The 22,487-nt window shown below is 42.7% G+C and overlaps 1 protein-coding gene across 3 annotated transcripts in view; it reads left to right on the forward strand.

Annotated features, from left to right (window-relative positions):
* TDRD10 (tudor domain containing 10) overlaps positions 1 to 21,157 on the forward strand; it is a 50,066-nt gene extending 28,909 nt beyond the window's left edge. For all 3 annotated transcript variants that reach the window (XM_020992007.2, XM_020992008.2, XM_078156142.1), the window contains 9 exons: positions 7,081 to 7,151; positions 10,030 to 10,186; positions 14,301 to 14,376; positions 14,740 to 14,830; positions 15,679 to 15,826; positions 17,182 to 17,330; positions 18,182 to 18,336; positions 20,230 to 20,300; positions 20,572 to 21,157. In XM_020992007.2, the coding sequence (XP_020847666.1) occupies positions 7,081 to 7,151; positions 10,030 to 10,186; positions 14,301 to 14,376; positions 14,740 to 14,830; positions 15,679 to 15,826; positions 17,182 to 17,330; positions 18,182 to 18,336; positions 20,230 to 20,300; positions 20,572 to 20,604 (951 nt within the window). In that variant the 3' untranslated portion in view covers positions 20,605 to 21,157. The remainder of the gene's footprint in view (positions 1 to 7,080; positions 7,152 to 10,029; positions 10,187 to 14,300; positions 14,377 to 14,739; positions 14,831 to 15,678; positions 15,827 to 17,181; positions 17,331 to 18,181; positions 18,337 to 20,229; positions 20,301 to 20,571) is intronic.
* Positions 21,158 to 22,487: the final 1,330 nt, after the last annotated feature.

A 22,487-nucleotide genomic window follows, 5' to 3' on the forward strand; every position in this document is an offset into this window, starting at 1 on the left:
TGCTTTGTAGGCAAGGGAATCTGAAAAGTAACAGAAATGTTCCTTGTGTAGAATCATCGTTTCATGGAATGTTAGAGCTCGAGTGGATGACCTTACAGACCACCGAAGTGCAGCTCTCCATTTTGCAGATAATGAAAGTGAGGCCAAGAGAAGGAAAGTCATTTGCCTATGATTACATATTTGCTTAGACAGGAGACCCAAGACTTGTGATTATAAGTTTAGTGTTTTTACCACTATACTGCATCACATGCCATAGAGACAGTGAATAAAACATGGTCGAATTGAGAGAAGGGTTTGTATAGGCGGTGATGGGTCAGAAGACTGGAAAAGTAGATTGAGAGCATACTGTGGAGAGGCCTTTGATGCCAGCTTAGGAAATTATAGCTCAATAGCTTGGACATCATTGAAAGTTTGTAAGCAAGGGGTGACATACAATGTCATATAGTATAAGAGGCAACAACTTCTTAAGTAGATGATCTCAGATAGCAGGATTTGGATTTATAGACCATGAACCAAGCCTTTAGATATGAAAATGACATGTTTATAATCAGGGCTAGAATATACCTCATGAAAGTAAGAAGGAATATATTTGCTTAGAGACCTGCAAATATGGTAGAGTACTTTAAATAGTAAAAAGAAGGAGGTAGGATGAAAAGAACCTAAATATTTGCTAAGCCAGATCAGAGACTTTACTGAATCTCAGAGTTGGAATGAACACAGGACATCATCTGGTCCATCCAACCTGTATGAAAACAGATATGAATTAGACATCAACTCTACAGTTTTCCTCACAGTGGTTCAGTCAGCTTCTGCTTAAAGATCTCCAGTGACTGAGAATTCATCAGCTGAACTTGGAGTGAGGAAAATACCTGTCTGAATTTTGCCTCCATCACTTACTAACTATATAACTGAGACAGTCACTTAAAACTCTGACCCTGTTTCCTCTTATGTAGAATGAAAGTAATACCTATAGTATTTATTTCACAAGATTATTATCTATGTAATGTATATAAAGTACCTTGCAAGGCTTAAAGTTTCATATGAATGTCAGCTATTCTTATGAAATGGGAGGATTGGACTAGATCTCAAAGGTCTCTTCTAAATTGTTTTTTTTTTTAAAAGACCTATGCCCTCTGTTCTCCTTTGGGATAATAGAAAGAAAAGCAGTGTGGTACAGTGTATAGGGTGCTGGACTTGGAGTCAGGAAGACCTGGGACTGGGATAAGGTGTTTAGTAGCTGTGTGACTCTGGGAGAATCACTGAACCTCTCTATGCCTCAGGTTCCTCATCTGTAAATGAGAGGGTTGTACTTGCTGACTTCTCAGATCCCTTCCAGCTCTAACTCCGTAATCTATGAAAGTATAGTAGATTTGGAATAAGGGGACCTGAGTTCAGATCCTGACTTTGCTGTTCACTGGTGTGAACTTGGACAAGACATATCTGTTCCTGGGCCAGATGACCTCTAAGGTCCTTTCCATCTCTAAATCTATGATCTTGTAACAACTCAAATTGCCAAGTTCTGCCTCCTGTTGAGCCCAAGATCTGCCTTTTTTTTTTTGCTTTCTGGGGATAGACAGAACAAATTGACTTTCTCTTCTACATATGTTTAGTTCTGAATGCTGCATTTTAGGAGGGATACAGAAAAACTGGAGCTTTTCCATGCAGAGGAGAGTGACCAGATGGTGGGCAGAAAGGGTAGTGTCTCAAAACTCTGCTGGATGAGAAGTGGCTGAGCTGATTGAGGGTGGCTGGTCAAGAGAAGACTGGAGGAACATGAGTGCTCTCTTGAAGATGAAAGGTTGTCATGTGAAAGTCTTAAGTTAGAGCATAAAAGGTCCTAGAGAGAGAGCCAGGAAGGGGAGCTCCTAGACAATGCCATAATCCTACTCCTAATTAGCAGAAAAGAAGATTTCTTAGGTAGCATGATTCTAGAATCTAGCCTTATATTGATAGAAGGCAGGTTTCTTGGGTAGCACCAGACTCAAAGATTGCCTTGCAAATAAATAATGCCAGTCATTTGAATCAATAAGCATTGATTGTACCTACTGTGAGGAGGAGCTGAATGAGGCATTGAGGATACAAAGACTGTGACACCTGGAGCTGAATATCTGCCAATATGATATGGATGCCACCTCTGTCTTTATCTTAGTCAGTGATAAAAATGTAAACGGTGTAGGGCCAAAAATAGATCTCTAGGACACGCCCCTGGAGACCTCCTGTCAAGTTTAAATTAAACCATTATACGCCACTAACATTTATGCTTTGAGTCCGTCCACCTTTGAATTCGTCTATTACTACTTAGCCCACATCTCTACATATTTTCTATAAGAGTACTGTGAAATATTTTATTAAATGCTTCACTGAAATCTAGGTCCGTTGTATCTATAGCATTCCCCTGAACCTACCAGTTTAATAACACTGTCAAAAAAGGAAATGAGGCTAACCGTCATGACTTGTTACTGATGAAGCAATGCTGGCACTTTGCAGTCACTTCTTCCTGTGCTCATTGCTCACTAACCATCTCTTTAATCATCTATTCTAGAATTTTCTTAGAAATAGAAGACAAGCTCATTGGTTTGTAGTTTGCAGGTTCTTTTTACTTCGTTGTTTTTTTTTAGGAAATCTGAATATTTGTCCTTCTCTAGTCCTGCAGAACCTCTTACATTTCCAGAATATTTTAAATGCCACTGACAGTGGCTTAATCACACCTACTAGTTATTTCAGTATCCATGTCTGTGTACCGCGACTTCAATTCATCAAGTGAAAGAAGGTGTTCTTTTGGATCTCCTTACAGGTAACAACTCCCTGTTAACCATTTGTTCTGTTATTTTCAGTACAAAAGTCATTCTTCTTGGCAAGAAACAAAACAGAAGCAAGATGAGAATTGATTACTTTCTCCCCTCCACCTCCCAAGCAGCATTCCTCTCCCTTCTTTGATCTTTTTCTTTCTCTCAGTGTAACCTTTAAAAAACCCTTTTTGTTGTCCTTGGCTTTGCTTGCCAGCTTCAGCTTAATCTGAGCCTTTAGCAGTCCTGACAGTGTTTACCATGACCATGCCATGCTCTTATATTCTTCCTTTATTACCTACCCTTGCTGCCATCTTTTGTACACATCTTTTTTTTTTTAAGTTGGTTGGTGAGTTCACTGTACACCTGCATTGATCTCTTCAGTGAACTTTTTTTTTCTTTCTCATTAGAATTGTTTTCCTTTGTATCTCAAGAATTTCATTCCTGTGCTTCCTGGTATGACACTGCTCGTAGAATTTTAGTTCCTGAGATCTTATTTTTTTCTCTAAACCCTTTGCACTTCTCTAAAAATTTAGAGTGCATCTTTGACTTTGTCAAGCTTTTGTCTTCTCCATTACAAACTCAAGAAGGGAATAGTCACTTCTCCAAAAGGTTCCTGTCATTTCCATCCTAGCAGCCAATTCTTTTTGTTTTTTATGAATCACATCCTATATAAATTTTTCCCCTAGTTAGTTCATCCACCTTTTGAAGGATGAAATCTCTTCTAGACTTCAGGTCCAAAAATCCAACGCTTTGACGCCTAGCTTTCTATTTCTCTTTCTGTCTAGGTGGTCCAAGATACATTGTAAAGACAAAATTGTTTCTTTTTTTCCTCTCCACTGATCTTCTCTCAGATCTTCTCCATTATGCATCCTGTGTCTGGTTTCTGGGTTTTAGTTCTTAATGCTATTCCTCTCCCCCTTTATGTATCCTGTTTCTTTTGAATAAGCTTCATTAGGAGCTAAATTCTAGTCCTGGATTTCATTCCACCAAATCTCAGTAATAGGTCACATTTACCTAATTCCTCTTACTTGTTGCCTAAATGTTTGCCATTTCTATATAGACATTTTGAGGTTATGAGTTTTACTTCCGGCTCCTTTCTTGGATTTTGTCTCTTCTGAACTAATAGGTGACTTAACTGCCATTCTTCTTCATTCTTTGTAAGTTATTCTCAGTGGTATATTGTTTTCTGGTTAACAGTAGACATGTTTATCCCTCCCTCTGACCTATCTATTTTAAAGCTCTTTTTATTCGATTAGATATTAGATTTGTTGGGTTATGAGATACCCTATAAATACATTCTTACCAGTCTTTGTTAGATGTACTCCATCCCTATCTAGGTGTCTATTATCCGTATAAGAGTTATGGTCCAGAAATTCTGATCTCATTCTCAGCCACTATTTTCTTACCCACATGAGTATGTATCAGTTTTTTTCCTCTTCTGCATTCTTCACCTTTAGTAGGTTACAGTGAAGGGAACAGAGCCAACCTGTAGTCTGTAGTTTCTTTCTCCAAACTTCATAACCTTTGACCATCTATCTTAGGTTCCTTCTGGCAGTATCATTTGTGCCTATGTGAATTGCCAGAAGTAAGGAGTAGTCATCTGTCTTGGGAAGTTCTGTTAGGTTGTGTCTATCTATATACTCTCAGAAGACAATAGAGCTCTTTGTTATCAGGTCAACAAATGGCTGCCATAATACTCCTGAGCTGAGAGTTTCCAGCTCTTTTTTCTTCTAACACTTAATAAGTTGATCTGCTTATCTGATGACTTCAGTGGTTCAACTCTGTAATTCCTTGGAGGACAAGCAGCTGTTTCCTCCTTAGTGCATCTAGCTCTCTCCTTTTCATAATGTGCCTCAAATCTGTGAAGAACTCATCTGGATTTGGGGATATTTCCTATTACAGCATCCCCATTTGTGTTCTAGTGGAGTCTAAATTGCAGGGTAGCATTGTGAGTAAGGAGGGTAGTGTGTGGAACTAAATGTGACCTTGTGGAAAGAAATTCACTAGAATGTTCCACTGGTGTGTAAGGGAGATTGTTTTGCTGTCAGACCCCAAGGGGAATCCATCCCTCATGGTGGCACTGAGTATGGAAGATTCTAAGACTTTGTGGAAAAGTGGCCTGTTCCATAGCAGAAGGATAAATAGCAACTCATAAATTTTCTGTGGGGTGAAATACTGTCCTGTAATTAGTATTTGCATTGTTTATATCGAATACCTATATGGAATCTGGGGGTTATTGTTCCCCACATCTGTGGAGCCTTAGACAAGAACTGGAGTCTTGAGGTTTCCCAGAATAAACTCCAAGTGGGGGTACAACAGTGATATTTTGGAGTCACAACCCCAACCCCAGGATTAAACCAAGTCTCCATAAACTCATGGCTGGGGGCCTGGTTTACATGGGGCTGTGGTTTACATTGGTATATAAAGATCAAAATCTTATGAATGGTTCAATAGTGATTTTTGTCATTTGGTATCAGTAGAAAGAGGAATGTCTCCTTAATTACTAAAGTGTGTTTAAAAGGCATTTTTTAACCTGAGAATGAACTTAATTTTTTTCTAGTATCCAGAACATTTGGTTCTAAAATTTGGGGAGCTTTTCCTGTCACTTGAATAGCAATGATAATTATTTAATTAATTTTAATATTGATCAATATCAATAATGATTTAATAAATGAAGGTTTAATAATAGTTCCTTTTTCATGACCGTATTGATATAGCGTAAGTTAATTTTTTAAAAAGAAATTGACAATGGACTAGAAGGAATGCTGGTGAGGTGGGAAGAGAGAAAGGATGACATACTATAAAGAAATATAAAAATTTTGAAATTTTTTGAAGACTTACTGAGAAATATTTATGGATTACAAAACATTTTTAATCTACTCAGGCCTTATTCCCCCAAAATAATTTCAAACATATATTATGAGAGGAAGATTTAAATAAAAACTAAAGCAATCTAATTTTAAAAATATTTACCAAGTGCAAGGCACTAGCTTGGCTTTGAAGATCTAAGACGATCTAAGAAGATCTGTGGCCTCATGGAGTTTGCAAATCATATGGGGATTATAAAAGTAATAATATATGGCATTTATACAAGGTGTCCCAAGAGTTTAAGACTTTACACCCTGCATTGTGTTTTAAGGCCTGTAAAGTGTTTCCTATACTTTCTCTTCTCTGACACTGCCACCACCCTGGCAGGCCCTATCACTTAACACCTATACTGCTGACATAACTTTCCAGTTGGACTCCCTGCCTCTAGTCTCTATTGCAGTCCACCCCCAACTTAACTAAGAGAAGTGATTTCCTAAAGCTTAGCTCTGACCATATCACCCCCCCCCCATAAATTTGACTTCAGCTGCACCCTATTACCTCTAGGATAAGAAATAAAATTCTCTGTTTGATTTTTCAAGCCCTTTACAACCTAGCTGCTTCTAACATTTTAATCACTTCATGTACTTTATAATCCAAGGACATTGGCCTCCCAGGTGTTCCTAGCCTAAGATATTCTATTTCCTGACTACATACATAAAGCACTGGCTGTTCTTTATGCCAGGAACTCTCCTTCCCAACCTCCACCTCCTGACTTCTTTGAAGTCTCAGCTAAGATTCTGCCTTCTATGGTAAACCTTCCCTTTGACATTACCTCCAGTTTACCTAGAGTATTTTTTGCATGTGCATAGTTGTTTGCATGGAGTGGGAGCTCCTTTAGACCAGGGACTATTTTTCTCTTTCTTTGTATCCCCAGCACTTAGCACAATGCTGGGCACATATTAGGTACCTGTTGACTTTTTGACCCAAGAATCTTATGTTCTATCAGCAAAAACATGTGCACCTCTAATTAAATACAGAATATGTACAAAGTAAACACAGTCATTTCTGTGGGGAGGAGCCTTTAGCAGCAGAGGAGATCAGAAGAGGCTTTAGGTGGGAGGTGACTATCCCTCTTTCCTACTATACCTGTCATGGTCCCCCCTAAGTCCAGCTTCTTCAACCAATATTTACATGCCATAGATTCAAGGCCCTTCACAGTCATAAATTGCTTCTTAAAAGAAATCAATACAATTCATTTTGGTAATAGTTTACCATATGATATTGGGTTGGATTTGAAATAAATTTATTCTCTCTATGTACCTATTGCCTGATGACAAGACATACATAGCCGAGGTACCTGGTATATTACAGTTTGATTTAAAATTTAAGAACTGTTATAATGTTATTTTGTTTCCTTTACCCTTCCCTTGTCCTCCTTACCACTATTCCTTTCTTACTTTTCCTTTTTCATAATTATCCTTAGGAGGACATACTATCCCTTCTGAAGGACTTTGGCCCACTCCGTGTCCAGAAGGTCCAGAATGGCTGCAAATGGTAGAGTGGCTTTTCCTTTTTTACTTTTGGGGAAAATCTTCCTTCTCACCTTTGTCTAATTTGCTGATATGCTGTGCTGGCAAAGAAACAAGATTGAAAAACTTCAAAGTACAGAGATTTACTTTGTCGTCTTCTTTGGCAATCCATTCAGTTTTGGAAACACCTTCCATAAACCCTTTGTTTATTCAACAAACATTTAAATACCTATTATGTGCAGCACACTGATGGGTAGTGGGATTGCAGAGGTAAGATAGTTCCTTTTCCTAAAGTTTTTACAGTTTGGAAATGATGATAAGATAGTCATATGGATACAACTAGAATTAAGAAAATGAAAAAGAAGATCAAAAAACACCATGAGATCCAAAGAGAAGGTCATCACTTCCTGCTGCAGGAATCAGAAGGATTTCGTGGGGGAAGAAACATTTGAGTTAGACCTTGAAAGATGAGCCTGGGTTATTCTGCTGAGATGAGGAGGGGGGGGGAAGGCAGTCCTCTAATCTTGAGGGACATGAAGAAAGGCCCAGAAGAGTCGGGGGAATAGGGTGTGCTCAGGGATGGCCAGTAGTCCATTCAGACTGCAGGGTCCTCTTGAGTAACAGGCTCAGGAGTTGGGACTTTTTTCTCAGTAAGCAATAGAGAACCATTGAAGGTTTTTGAGTAGTGCAAAGAGGTTTTTTTTTTTTCAATTATAATCAGACCAGAGATTAATCTGGCAGCATCATAGGAAATATAGAGAGAGCAGAGGACTAGAATTAGGGAGATGTGTCTTCACAAAAGATCTTTAAGCTAGAAGTCACCTAAGAGAGGTTAGAACAGATGAGGAGATGAGTAGAGAACATGGGTAGAGGATGGGTAGAGGATGTTTGGCCCAGAGAAGACAGAGGAGAACATGATAGCTGTCTTCAGTTATTTGAAAAGTATTCTTACACACAAATAATAAAACTTTTTTTACTTGTCTCTAAAGGCAGAACTAGCAATGATGGGTGGAAATTGCAGAGGCAGATGTAGGCTCAATGTAAGGAAAAACCTACTGACGACTAGAGTTGTCCGAAAGTGGAGTTGGGAAGTTACTGCCTTGGGAAGTAGTGGGTGGCCTGCACTAGGGGGAGGATTCCTCAAGCAGGGAGGAATCTTACACTTGTTATTACCGAGGAGATTTTTTTTCATTCTCGGGCTGTGTTAGTTGGTGCTGAGATCCCTTCTATGATTCTAATAGAAATGGGCCCTCGAGAAATTGGGAGAGAATTGTTGATTTAGAACTAGAAGAGATCTTCAAAATGAACTAATCTAATCCACTCATTTTATTTCACAGATGAAAAAAGTGAAGTGGAGATTAAGGTCACAGAAAAAAGGAGTTAGCCTTCACCAGAAAGATAACCAGATTTCCTCAGAGGTGGGGAGTGGGAAGTGAGGGGAAGGAAGAAGGGCAATAGAAGACACGGAAGTTCTTAAGTAAAAAGGAGGAAAGCTGAGGGAGCTCATGTTTCAGGGCTTTTGTATGCTTAGAAAATAGGGGAAAAGGTAATCTGTAAAGCAGGTAGATGGGTTTGAGAGTTGAAAGATGAAAAGGTTTGGAATGGACACTGTGGGTATGATTCTACATCGAGTACTGATTCACACTCTGGACCAAGAGATCACAATGCTTGGTTCTATTTCTGGCCGTGTCCTTGACCTACAGTGCTAGATGACCTTGAAAAAAACACTTGGTGTTATCTTGGTTATCTGTAGAATGAGGAAAATGCATACTCCCGACTTTGCTGGTGTGCTCCAATGACAAAACATAGTGATGAAAGCGCTTTGCCGTTTTTAGCATATTGGTGCTGTAGACATTCAAAAAAATAGTAATGTTACCCCCTCTTGGTTATCCAAAATGTCCCTGGGATTTCTCCCCACGAGGCTAGGACCTGACATGATTAAACTGAACTAGGAAGGCATTAGAATGGAGCACAGCACTGAAGGTTGTTGGGTTTTTAATGCATCCACTCATTTCTGAAATGGACTTCCCTAACTCATCTCTGTCTGTTGAAGCCCTTCTCTTCTAGAGCCAACCCTTCCTTGACCAGACTGCCTGGAAAGGTGAAAGTTCTCTCTCAGAGTGCTTTGCCAGGATCTTTCCATTACTATGTATAGGAAATTTCAGTAGTCCCTGTTATTTACCTCCATTAGCTCCTTCCTTGCATGTTTGGTTGTTGAAAATGAGAATAATACAGTGTCCCAAAAGTCTTAGTGAAGTTTTAGGCTTTGATAGCCTTTAATCTCTTTTAAGCTATTTAAGTTTAAAACTACAGTGAGACTTTTGGGACACCCTGTATTAGCCTCTAGCCAAGCATCCATGTGGGGCTGTGAGGATCCAGTCAGTCTATAAAATGGCGAGGTTGGACTAGATAACCTTGGAAGTCCTTTCTGGTTCTAGATCTGTGTTCCCATACAGTGGTAGAGGAGTGTGAGCCTTATGATGAGGCTGTGTAGTACAATGGAAAGGGCACTGGATTTGAAGGCACAGGACCTGGGTTCAAATCCTGGACTTACTATTTACTACTTATAAGACCTTGAGCAGGCCTTTTACCTCTCTGGTCCTCAGTTTCCTCATCTATAAAATGAGGAAGCTAGACTTGACCACTAGGATCTCTTCCAACTCTATGGATCATAGAGTTCCTTTTTTTGTGGGAACATTTCTGCAGATATTCCCTAAAGCCAACTAGATACCTTTGTGTTATGTCTTAACTGAGCTCTTATCCCTTCACCAGAACAGTGTGGCTTCCTGGCTTCAGTGTTCTTGGCCCTCTTGGTACAGCAGCAGCTCATGAACTGGACATTGAGTTGATCTAAAGTGCTGACCTGTGTGTGACGAGGTGGGGCTTCTCTCTTTCCTTCTTAGCTTTGCATTTGTTGACCTGGCCTCTGCAGAGAATGTGCACCTGGCAGTCAAGCAGCTGAATGGACAGATGTTTCATAACAGAAAGTTGTACCTGAACTCAAACAACTGGATCCCCAAGCAGAGCTCGGACTCCATAAAGGGCAACATGGAGTTACCGGTAAGTTCTCCTCGTCTTTCCCTAGCACCTCTTTAGGGAGTACTTTCCCATCAGCGGATAATCGGACAGAAGTCACTTTGTGATTCCTAGCATTTTCTTCAGTTCTTGGCCTTGTTCTTTCTAGAGGAAACATGAGGTTAGGCCAGTTGGGTGACCTTTGGTAGTAAGTTAGTATTTCGTCGAATCTGGAGCAAGGGAAGAAAAGGGTGGTAAGAGACATTGTGGAGGTAGCCTAGATAAGACTTGATGACTGGGTAAGAGGGACAAGGAAGAGTGGAGGATGAACTCAAAGGTAGTTTAGACTTAGCTTCTAGGGTTGAGTCTGGACCAGCCTCCATATAGGTATAGATGAGAAATTGGCTGTAGCTGTTGTGTTGGAGGCAGCAAGAGCCTTGGAGTTGAAGGCACAGCCTGGGCTCAGATCCTGGCTCTGACATTCACTAGTGTGTAGCCCTGGGTAAGTCCCTTCACATCTCCCAGGCTTTTCTCATCCATAAAATGAGGATATTCATACCTGTGGCATCACAGTATCGTTGTGATGATCAAAAGAGGATGTGTGTGTCAGCCAGATCCATGCGGCCTGTAGCAACCCCATGAGGTGTGCGATATGGTGAAGCCAAGGTTACCTTTGTAAACATTTTACTTATCTTAAAAGATCTATATAAATATTAACATAGCTAATTGCCCTGGACCCTGCTACATGAAGGACAGGTGATTGAACATTTCAGCCCTCCGTCAGTGTTTTCTAGTACTCTTAAGGAGGATGGGGGAGGCATTCATTCTCTCTACCGTTGGTTCCAGCCCCCACTGATTGTATTTCCTCAATTTTAAGGGTTCCATGCATCCCAGTTCCATTTAACCACTTAATAGATTAGCTTTTACAAGAGAATATTTACTTTAAAGATACAGTAAAATCAGCTGTGTAAGGGAGATGAGGTTCATAGCTTAACTCAGTTACTGTATATCTTAGTCACACCAAAGCTGCCTTTGAACTCATTCCTGGGTACCCAGATTTTTCATGGCTTCTCTTCCATGCTGGCCATGGCTTGAGTCCAGGACTAGAGAGTCACTGAGACCTGAAAGGACAAATGAAACAGACCAAAAACCAAAGCCCACTTCTCAGGGCCACAGGGCCCAAAAGAAAGGATGGAAAGGTCATCTTTGTCCTCACTCAGCTTAATTCCTGGTGCCCACGCTAGGAATGAACAGGACCTTCATCCCATTGAAGGCTGCCAGAGAGAGACTGGTCCAGTCTAGTAGTTTTAAAGACTCAGCCTGTTTGGCCAACACAGATATTGGGGAAGTTGGCCGAATGGCTTCTTCCAGTAGCGTGTCCTTGTTGTCTTGGGGTCTCCTACCTTAAGTGATGTGAGCGTGTGGCACAACCATTATATCAGTTGATATTTTTGTCTGGGCCTATGATTTCCTCTGTGTAGGGAGTACCTGGTAAGAAACTCCCTTTGCCACTGTAGATTAATAGCTATCTGCACTCAGTTGCCTGAGAGCAGTGAGAGGTTAAATGACCAGTTTAGGGTCCTATAGCCATTATATGTCAGAGAGGGAACTTGAACCAAGGGAATCCTAACTTGGAAGGCCAGCCTTCTTTCCACAGTGCCAAGCTGCCCCTTGAGGTTTGTGTGTGGCAGTCCGTTGTTAAAAACCTATATGTTCTTGGGTGAAGTGGGAAATTTGGATATGCACTAGCTTTAGCAATACGTGAACCTCCTTCTAATAATGAGCAGCATGGAGCAGTCGTGTCCAAAGTGAGGGCCCTGGACCCAGGGGGTGTGTGATTAGCCAGAGGGTAAGAAGATGGTTCACATCTTTTCCCTTTCTGCACTGTGGGACTGATATCTGATCCAACTACATCTAACCTTGTTCCCCAGTGTGGTGTAAGCTCCCAACCCTCCTGGCTTCTGATCCAGGCATCATTCCCTTAGGTCATGGTCAGCAGCACCTGCAGGGCCATTGATACAGTTTCCAGGTCTAGGGTAAGAGTCCACCTCTCACCTTTCATTTGGATGGAACCAAGTGAGTCGTGTAGGATGAACAGGTATAGATTGATTGAAAATCTCATTATGTTTTCATTCTCCTAAAACTAACCTGTCAGGGCAGCTAAATGGCCCAGTGGATGGAGCACTGGCCCTGGATTCAGGAAGACCTGAGTTCAAATCTGGCCTCAGACTTGACACTTACTAACTGTGTGACTCTGGGCAAGTCACTTCACCCCATTGCCTCACAAAAAACAAACAAACAACAGCAAAAAAAAAAGCCTAACCTGTCTTTCCAATCTCCCTTTTACTGTTGAGAGCACCACCATCCTTCCAGTCAGCCTCGGTTCACTGCCTTGGGGTCATACCCATTCTCCCTTGCCCCACAAATCTAATCATTTGCAAAAGTTTGTAGTTTCTACCGCTGCAGCATCTCTTGTATCTGTCCCCTTCTCTCCACTCACATAGCTACTATCTTTGTTAGGACTGTCTTCACCTCTTCCCATTGATCTCTTTGCCTTGTCTTTTACTTCTCTGGTTCATCCTCCACATGCTGCCAAACTGATTTTCCTGGAGTGCAGACCTGGCCATGTCATGTCTTTACTCAGTGAACTTCAGTGGCTCCTTCTTTATTCTAGAATCAAATGTTATTTGATCTTCATCTCTTTCTTTTTTATTTTCTATTTTGTGTAAGTTTTATAGTGTACATAATTTTTAATACAGTATTACATATATAATTTGTAAATAGGTGAATATATACTTTGAAGGTAAGTATTCAAAAATCATTTAATGATAGGGTCGTTAAAGTTTACAGCTCACTGGCATTAGTGGATGGTGAACCGGCCTTGGCATAGGGAACACCTGGGTTCAGTCCCTGCCTCTGACATACTGACATTGTGACCCTGGGCAAATCACTTACCCTCTCAGTGATCCAGGCAACTCTCTAAGGCTGTGAGATGCAGAGTAGTTGTAGTTATATGTGAGGAGGAGGTGGGTGGGTGTTCATTGGGAGTTCTCCACACCAATGAAATCACATGTGGAAAAAAGTTCCTTCTTTATATACAGTTTTTTTTATTGTGTATATGTATACAAAATAATTTAGTAGTAATTGCTTTTTATTGCTTAGTCTTCTCTTTGAGTTCTTAGCCTTGGAAGTCCAAGGATAATTTGTAGAGGGAAAGGGCCCAGGGAGAAGTTGCTGTGAAATTAATCTGTTTAAAGTGTTGGAGTTAATTTTTCCTCACTATCTTGCTTCTGTTTAGACTGGTTTCTTAACTAGAACATGCCACAGAGGAAAATGCCACCGTTGGTCAGAATATCTTGACAGAGTCAGCTGTGTGGGGATATAAGTAGTAATAAAGATGACAATAACAATATTAAGCAGTCATTTTAAGGAACCTTTGAGGATCGTAAGGGAGTTTTTTTTTTATTGAGTTAATGATTAGATTACTGACTTTCCATTGTCACTCTGCTGGACTTCACTGCTTTTGCTGTTAGTTTGCAAATAGACCAGCCACAAAACCAATTTGTTTAACATGGATGATGCTATACTTCCACACTTTTCTAAGTTGCATGCCTGGTACCTTACTGTAGTATTGAAAAACCGATGTTCTTTCACCCAGAAATGAAGGAAGCTATCAGGAAACAGACTGCTCTTTGCTTGTCTGTTTTCTCTATCCAGACACCCAGCCAAGCCAGCCTCACAAACACATATTGAGCAAGTCCTTTTTCCTTGGTAGGCCCCATTTTCATCCTCTTTAAAATGAGGGGGCTGAACTAGATAATCTCTGAACTTCCATCCAGCTTGCCTACTGGTAATTCAAAGGGACAGAATTTGCAGAAATAAATTTCTCATTTATTCCGCATTATGAATCAAGAAAGTACCAGGCACTGTGCTAGGTGCTAAGTGAGGTAGGTCCTGCCTTCAAGGAGCTGACATCCTTTTGGAGGAATCCACCTCTGTAGGTTTCCTGTATGTTGGCTTGTTTCCCATGGAGAGGATAGAGACAGCATGGCAGACATGGTGAACTGAAAACCCTTCTGTCAGCAGTAGCAGCCCTTTTGGGTACAGTTAGATAGTATGTTCTCATATGGCTCATGTGACACTCTCGGCTCTGCCTTAGGCTTTGGAGAGTGTCCTCTTTGAAGATAAAGCTACCATGATTCCTGGTGAGGCAGAGGAAGCCACAGCAGTTCCTGGTAAGTGCCTGGACTGATATTCCTCCCCAAAGTGCCACCAGGGGGCTCTTCTCAGACTAGCTTGTCCTTTTCCTCCATCTTACCCAGTGGAACATTCTAGCTTTCCCCCCAGCTCATTATCTCCCTTGATCTGAGGAATCTGATCATCCAGAACTCCCCATTCACCCATTCTTTGCTTCCAGCCCACCCTTTGCTGGGCAGGGGAAGAATTGGTGTTTTGGGGTGGGCATTTTTTTCCTTTCTTTTCCCACTTCTCCATTCTTCAGCTCTCTAAGAGCAGGGCCTGGGTCTCTCCTAGATGTTGGATTTCACAGATTGTAACCTAGAACTTTCCTGGGGCTGAATCTTCTGTTTCTGTTCTAGTGCCTGCCAGGCAGACCCCTCGAGCACCTGTTTCCCCTGCTGTAACCGAAAGACCAAGGACAGCCTCCTACGCTGTTCCCATGGAGATGAGGTCAGTAGAAGGGCAGGAAAGACTGATTAGGTATCCGGCAGGGAGCTTAGCCCTCTTCACAGAGGTCCAGGGACAGTGTCAGAATGTTTGGTAGTGGCAGCAGTAAATTTTTCAGGAGTCCTGGGGTTTAGTCTAGGCTCTGTTGTTCTATGACCTTATTGGAGCTCATTCAACCTTTGGGGGGGCCTCTGTTTTCCTATATGTACAATGAGGATATTATCTCTAGCTCAGGTGGTAGAAGAGAATTTATTTCAAAGCTCCTTCATGTCTTTAAGACCACTTGACTCTCTGTGCTAAGGGAGGAAATCAGTGGTCCAAACATTAAAAGTAATTTGCATTTGATCTTGGAATAACCAACTTTTTAAATTCGTATTTTAAAAAGCAGCAGATTTTTATTTTTCATTTTGTTCTGTATAGAACAATAATGAAAATAGCTTAAAGTCACAGGAGAAAAATCACAGATGTGTTGAAAGGCAGTTTGCTATGTAGTAGGTAGGGTGTAGTCAGGAAATCTAGTTTTGAATTCTATCTCAGAAAAGCTTGCTAGCTGTGTGACTGTGGGAAAATCATTTAACCTCTCAGCCTTGGTTTCCTCTCTGAAAAATGGGGGATAATGATGCTTGGATCATCTCCCTCACTGGGTTGTTAAAGGAATGTGCTTTGCAAACCTTAAAGTGCCATATGAATGTGAATGATTGGGTGTCAGAAGCTGAGCAATTCACATTGAGACTTTGCTGGGTTACCATTTGAATCACTTCAGCATGCTGGGAAGCTTCGAAAGGAGAGTAGTTGAGTGACTTTAACCAAGGCAGTCTGTTTTCATTTCCTGACTTTCCCCTTTCCTGTAGAGGATCCTTCTTGGTGTTTCTTCTAAGGGATTGCTTCCAAGACCTGAGCTGGCTGGCCATTATTCGCAGCATCCGTGGGGAAGTGGGGCTGCTGGTGACAGACACAATCCCCCAGACACCATTCTTCTGGGCCATACACCTCACTGAGGTAGGCCTGTTGGGTACATTGCCAGGATAGTTGGTCCTGTGCTGTCCCTGTTGATTTCACCTTGGGGTGGGGGTAGCAGATAGAGCATTGCATTTGGAATTAGAACAACTTGGTTTCCAGTTCTGGATCTTCTACTTCCTACCTATTTATGTGACCTTGAGCAAGTCACTTTTCTTCTGTGGACCTCAGTTTCTTTTTCTGTAAAATGAAAGGGTTGAACTTGGTAGCCTTTAAGATTCCTTCTAGCTTATAATTACATGAAACTACCATTATATGAAACTACCCACAAAGCAGCCTCTGGAGCCTAAGAATAACATCAGTGCTTCCTTCCTCAAAGTAGACTGAGCAGTTTCTAGAAGGTCAGAACATCAAAGTTCCTGGGAGCTTCATCCATCTCCCAGCCAGCATTGTCCTATCTGGGTGAGACAGGGAGGGGTACTAAGATTTAGAGCTGGAAGGGATGTGATCTCATCTAATCCAGCTTCCCACTACTAACACTTGATAGATGAGGAATCACCAAAGAATGACCAAGCAAGATATGTGTCATTATCTTTCTTTGTCATGATCCTGTTTGATCTTTGGCCCTTTTGTGGGAAGATGGGTTTCTATGGTGGCTGGAAATAAGCCTGACTTAACTTGTTTTCTTGGAATTGGGTCAAGTTATTCCCTGTCTCCTGCCCAGGGAGTGGCTATTTAATGCCTAGAAGTATCCTATGGTGGCTGTATTAGTGCCTATTTTGTGCCCATGGTAACATACTATAACACAACAGAAAAGACACTAGCTTTGAAGTCAGAAGACATGGGTACAAATCTTAGCTCTGATACCTTGGAGGGCCTCAACATGCTCATCTGTGAAATAAGGGAGTCAAGGGGCAGCTAGGTGGCGCAGTGGATAGAGCACCGGCCCTGGATTCAGGAGGACCTGAGTTCAGATATGGCCTCAGACACATAACATTACTAGCTGTGTGACCCTGGGCAAGTCACTTAACCCCATTGCCTAGCCAAAAGTAAAATAAAAAAATAAAGAAATAAGGGGCTCAAGCTACATGGCCTCTGAGAATCCTGCCAGCTGTAGATCTATGAGCCTATGACCATAGTTGAGTCAGAGATATGGAGGATCTAAATAGGATTTCCAGGATACAGTGCCAGCATAGGGTCTTGGTTATTCATGCCTTTCTGGTCCAAGTGTCCCCTGAATAACTTCCACATTCCCCAGAGAATGCAGTAGCTTCAATAACCCATAGTATACTCACATTGTCGTGACCTCTTTCTTCCCCAAAGATGAATATGTGAATGAACATACAGGCAATATGGCTTGCAGAAAATGTGATCAGATGTGTGACTACCATTGACAGGAGGCTCATATGAACATGGAGAAGCTGTTTTACGCCCTGGCGGCAGTGGAGGAGCAGCAGCCTTACCTGGCGGAGGCGGAGGTTCAGCGTGGAATCCGCTGCTTGGGGGAATGCCACCTAGGGGACGATGATGATGGGGCTTGGAACAGGTATATAGCAGGGATGGGGATGGCATAAAGACTCTTAGGGCAAATGAGAAAACTGATTTCCTTTATTAATCAGCCAGATGAGTAGTCCAGGATACCAAGTGCCCACTGAAGGCAGAGCCCTGTACTGAAGATGTAGGGGAAAAAAAAGACGACACTTAATAAGCCCCAAAAGAAAGAAATAGTGGCAGGGAGCAAGACCCATGGACACAAGTACACAGTGAATGTATCAAATGAATGGCCGTTGGTTGGTTGGTTGGTTGGTTGCCTGAAGACAGGTCCTCAGGTCTCAGACTAGACCCTGGAGGAGGTGAATTTTGAGTGGGTTTCAGCAGTAGAAAAGTCATGGAAGCAGGCAGTGGGGGTTGGGGGAAGGAAGATACCTTTTTCTCCCTGCCTGTCTGCCCCATCCTCTCAGTAACTTTCTCCTTCCTCTGTCACCCCCTTCTTCTGGCCTGTTCAGTCCCCGCAGGGCCCCTGGGATTGGCTCTGTTGTTCCTTGCCTCATGGTTTCTTTGATGTTCACTGTCTCTAAGCAGAATAAAAATGAAGAAAACCTGACTTTCTCTTCTAGCCCTGTTCCCTCCCTTATCCTTTCTATCTTAAGATGACAGGGTGCAGGGCTTGGAGTCTTGGATGGCCAGGTGCTGCTGTTGCATCTTTCACAGCTTCTTACTGTGGGATCCTGTGCAAGTCATTTAACTTGTCTGGGCTTCAGTCTTCTCATCTGTAAGATGATGAGGTTGGAATGTTGACCTCCGAGTCCTTCATACTGTCTCTGGTCCTCTGCTACGTGCCTTCCTTTTGTGTGAGTCTTTGTGGAAACAGTTCTCTGTCCCTTCCTTTCCTGGCAGGTGCTGGGTGTTGGACCGAACAGGTGACTGGGCTGTGGTGCTCTTCATTGATTTTGGCTGTTCAGCCACACTCCCAGTGCAGTCTCTGCGCAGCCTGGACAGTGATGATTTCTGGGCCATCCCGCCTTTGACTCAGCCCTTCATGCTAGAAAAAGGTAATCTGTACCATGACCTTTCTCTGCCTTCCACCCTGCCCCACCCCAGACATACCTTCTGGAGAGGAGTAGAGGGAAGGTGCTGATGGGGTGAAGGAGAAAATGTCAGAGAAAGGCTGGCAGCTGGAGATGAAGGGTTCAGGCATTGCTCTGGGCTGAGAGCGTGGTTTCCCAGACTCTGTTGTGCAGAAGCTTGGGGCTCTGTGAGCCAAGTTGGATGCCAGGGAGCAGCATTCCTCCCAGCTCAGCCATAGCCGGGGTTGGCTGATCTGAACAAGGCTGTGCTAGGTGGCCCCACTCCCTCCCCCACAACCTTTGCCTCTTTAGACTGGGCTGGTGTGAGTATTAGGGCTGTGTCTGCAGGGGAAGGCACAGCCTGGGATAGGAGTCACTGCTCTCCTGGCTCATGTATTCCTCTTAGGAGCAACATGATAGCTACCCCCTCCGCAGGCGCACGCATACACACAACACACACAGATACACATATGCGCAAAGGAGACAGAAATAGCCCTGGCTCCTGCTTTGTGGTTCCTTTCCTAAAATACCCTCCCTGGGTTGGTCCTGGTTGATCTCTCCATTCCCTACCAAGTAGTAAGTGCCCTGAGGGCCTTGACCAGGGACTGCTTCATTTGTGGGTTCCACTAACATTTGCAAGTCCCAAAGTGTCCCCTGGGCAAGTTAATTTGGGAAGCACTTCATTAGATCTTATCTTAGTTGCTTTAAGAGTTTGGATTCTGGTTGATTGGGGAGCTAGGCCCCCCACTGAGGACACCCAATAGTCAAGGGGCACCCCCTCGAGGCTTTTCTTCAGAACTGCACTTATTCAGGTGTGGAGTAGTTTGTCAGACAGACAGTGTGCATTGCCCTCCCTGTGTAGACTACTACTAGTAGTGTTGAGGGGTGAAGGATCTAGAGGAAGGAAGTACTCCCTGTCCATAGGGGATGACTCTGTCTAATGGAGAAGACAGGACAAGTATATCCACCTAGTAGAATGTAAGCTTCTTGAGGCCACAGAGCTTCAGCTTGTGTCTGTATTCCCAGCACTAGCATGGTGCCTTGAAGGGAGTCAGCATGTAATAAATACTTGTTTGCATTAAGTTAAAGCGAGGCTCTATGTATGAGTGCTCATGTATATATGTGTAGAGGGAATGAAGCCAAAACATGGAGCAGTAAGTACTTGGGAACAAGTATAAATAAATAAGATACAGCCTGAGTCCCGAAGAACTGTGGGAACGTGGTGATGCTAAGAGCTAACGTTTAGATCGTGCCTCAAGGTGTATGGAGTACTCCCCCTATGGTATCTCATGGGAGCCTTGCAGCCGCCTGGTAACAGAATACCCCCTCTGAAAAGAGCAGCTATTCTTGTCCCTTCTTTATACTCTGACAGTGTCCATCTCTGGGTGGCATGAGTCAGAGTGGGCCCACGGAAGGCAGAGAATCAAGGAATAATCCCATCCCTCTTCCTGCCCCCATCCCTGCCATGATGAGCACACAGGTGGAAGCCTTCCTGTTTTCTGATCTCATGTTGGTCCAGATGTCACATCAGTCCACTATAGCTTTTGGCCTCACCAGGAGTAGAGATGGGTGTGAGCCCTGTGCAGATTCTCCCTTCAGAGAGAGTCCTGGAATTACAGTGAGCAACATCATAGTATGCCCTTGAGAGACAGAGAGAGTGTGCACATGCGTACCCCTGTCCTCCCTCAACAGGGTTCACACTCATGACGGGCCGTGGTGTCTGTGTGAGTAGAGACTTGTCCTTTGGTAGAACGGAGGCTCGGCTCTCCGCCTCCTTTTTGCTTACTGACACTCCTGTTTCCCAGGCCTCTCTCTCCTTCCTTCACCCCAGCCCAGACTAAATGTGTGTTTGAAGGTCTCATTTCGATTTTTAAATAGATGTTCTCAGTTCCAAGCAAGCTGTTCGTCAAGTCATGAAAGGAAAAATCACTGGCTGCTTGAGCATGGAGGTAAAACCAGCCTTCTGGGCAACCATTTTGTCTCTCTCCACTACCGTTGTTGCTTCCTTCCGCCATCATTCATGAGGTTGTTTGCTGTAGTTCGTGTCACAGTCACCCATCTATCTACCTGCTGCTTGTTCCCTGCACGCGGGTGCCAGGTGTGCAGAGATGCTGCATTACTACCTACATGACCAAGGGTTCCCTTTCCAGATTGGGGGTTGGGTCTGAAGTGGGCAGCTAGCTATTCTACTAATGGATTCTTCTTTCTCCTTCCTTCTAGTCTCATATCCTGAAGTTTGAAGAAATGAAATGATAAACCTGCTCACTCATTTTTGGTTTCCCATTCCACCCCCACCCCAGTTCCCTAGGTGACATCAAACTCCCCCCATTTTGTTTGTAGCCGTTGTGTTTCACTTCATCCTGTTATATCACTTTTACTCCTGTATCCCCAGGATAAGCTTGTGATTGTATTTGATTAGATTTCAGTTCACAGGGCTCTGGGCCCTAGCACAAAACCTGGAAATTCCAGGAAAGGAGTAGTTAGGAAGCCCTGGTGCTCTTCTAAGAAATAAGCTGTATATGAAAGGCAGTTCAAATTTAACATAGGACTACTCTGGATTTATGTTAAGAACCTAGTTGGCCCATATCTTTTTTTTTTCTTTTTGTACCACCTTCTGCCATGCTCCAGGAACAAAGAATAAACTGCCTTTGCAGATTTGTTGAATGGAGGGTACTGTTGCATTAATATCATGTCTGATATTATATGTGAAATAATTTTAGGTGGAAGCTGTTAACCCAAGGGCTGTCTCCTTAGCAGGTGGAAGTTACTGGGAGCCAAATGGTTGCGAATAAACTGGTTGAATCTACCAGAGTCTGATGTGTGTTTCCTTAACTGTCCTAGCTGCTGCCCCCTACCCCCCACATTCAGTCTTTTTCTTGAAGCTGTGAGATTCAGATGCTGCTCAGCACTCACAGAATCACAGAATTTTACGATTGGAAGGGCCCTTATCAGCCATCTGGGCCTATTCATACGTGAAAAAAATTGCCACTGTACCAGCAAGTGGCCACAAGCCTCAGCTTGAAGACCTCTGACAAAGGGGAGTACGTCACCTCAGGAGCCAAAGGTTTTCTGATATCATCAATCCCAAACTTGCCCTTTTGTAACTTCTAGCCATTATTCCAAATTCTGCCACCTGTTGTCAAACAAGTCTAATCCCTCTTCCACATGACAGTCCTTGAAATACTCGAAGATAGCGATCATGCTCCAAATGAATCCTTTCTCCAGGCTACTCGTCTCCAATTCCTTCAACTAATCCTCAAATGGCTGAAAGCCCTTCCCCATCCTCTCTCCAGCTTAGGGTCCTTTACAAACTCTGGTGCCCAGAACTGAACATAGTCGTTTAGATCTGGTCTGACCATGTCAGAATATGTTGGAATATCCTCGCTTTGTCTCTCTAAGCTGTGACTTTCAAAGCAGTCCAAGATTGCATTCGGGTTTTTTTTTTTGGCTGCCATGTCACACTGTCCAATTACATTAATCCTGTAGTCCACTTATACAACCTACAGATGTTTTCCCATTATTTTTATTGCTGTCTTTTGATGTCACCTTCCAAATTTATTCCTTCTCCCTCACCCAGTAAACCGTCCTGTGTGAATTTAAAAAAAAAAGGTGCAGGGACAGTTTAGCATAACCAAACAGGCCTGACTTTATGGGCAATATTCCACACCCTTAATCCCCTACTTCAGCAAAAAAGGAACTCTCTTCAGGAACTCGGCTCTTCTCTAAGGCTAACCTTGGTTATTATTATAATCACAATGACCATTTGGGGTTTTGTTCTGTTTTATGTTCGGTCTCATATTGTTTGCTTGGTTAACTCTGTAGTGTTTCGTATATTTTCCCATGCTTCTCTGGAGTAACATTTCTTCTGAACTAGTACTCCATCGTACATGTACCACAATTTTTTGAAACTGTCCAGCTATACCTTCCTTATTGAAATTGAGCTCCCTACTTTGCCATCACCTGTTCCAGTGTGGGTAAGGGTGGCATAGACAAGATTTCTTTATTTCTTGCCCTTATATAACATGATGACGCTTCATGAGTTCCTGGCTCTTCCCACTGCCTCACTAACAAATTGAAAGACAGTTTTTATGACTGTTTCACCCCTTTCTTATTCTTACAAGAAAGTCTTACAGCTA

The sequence above is a fragment of the Phascolarctos cinereus genome, unplaced genomic scaffold, assembly GCF_003287225.1.
Source record: "Phascolarctos cinereus isolate Bilbo 61053 unplaced genomic scaffold, phaCin_HiC Scaffold_5;HRSCAF=322, whole genome shotgun sequence".
Lineage (NCBI taxonomy): Eukaryota > Metazoa > Chordata > Mammalia > Diprotodontia > Phascolarctidae > Phascolarctos > Phascolarctos cinereus.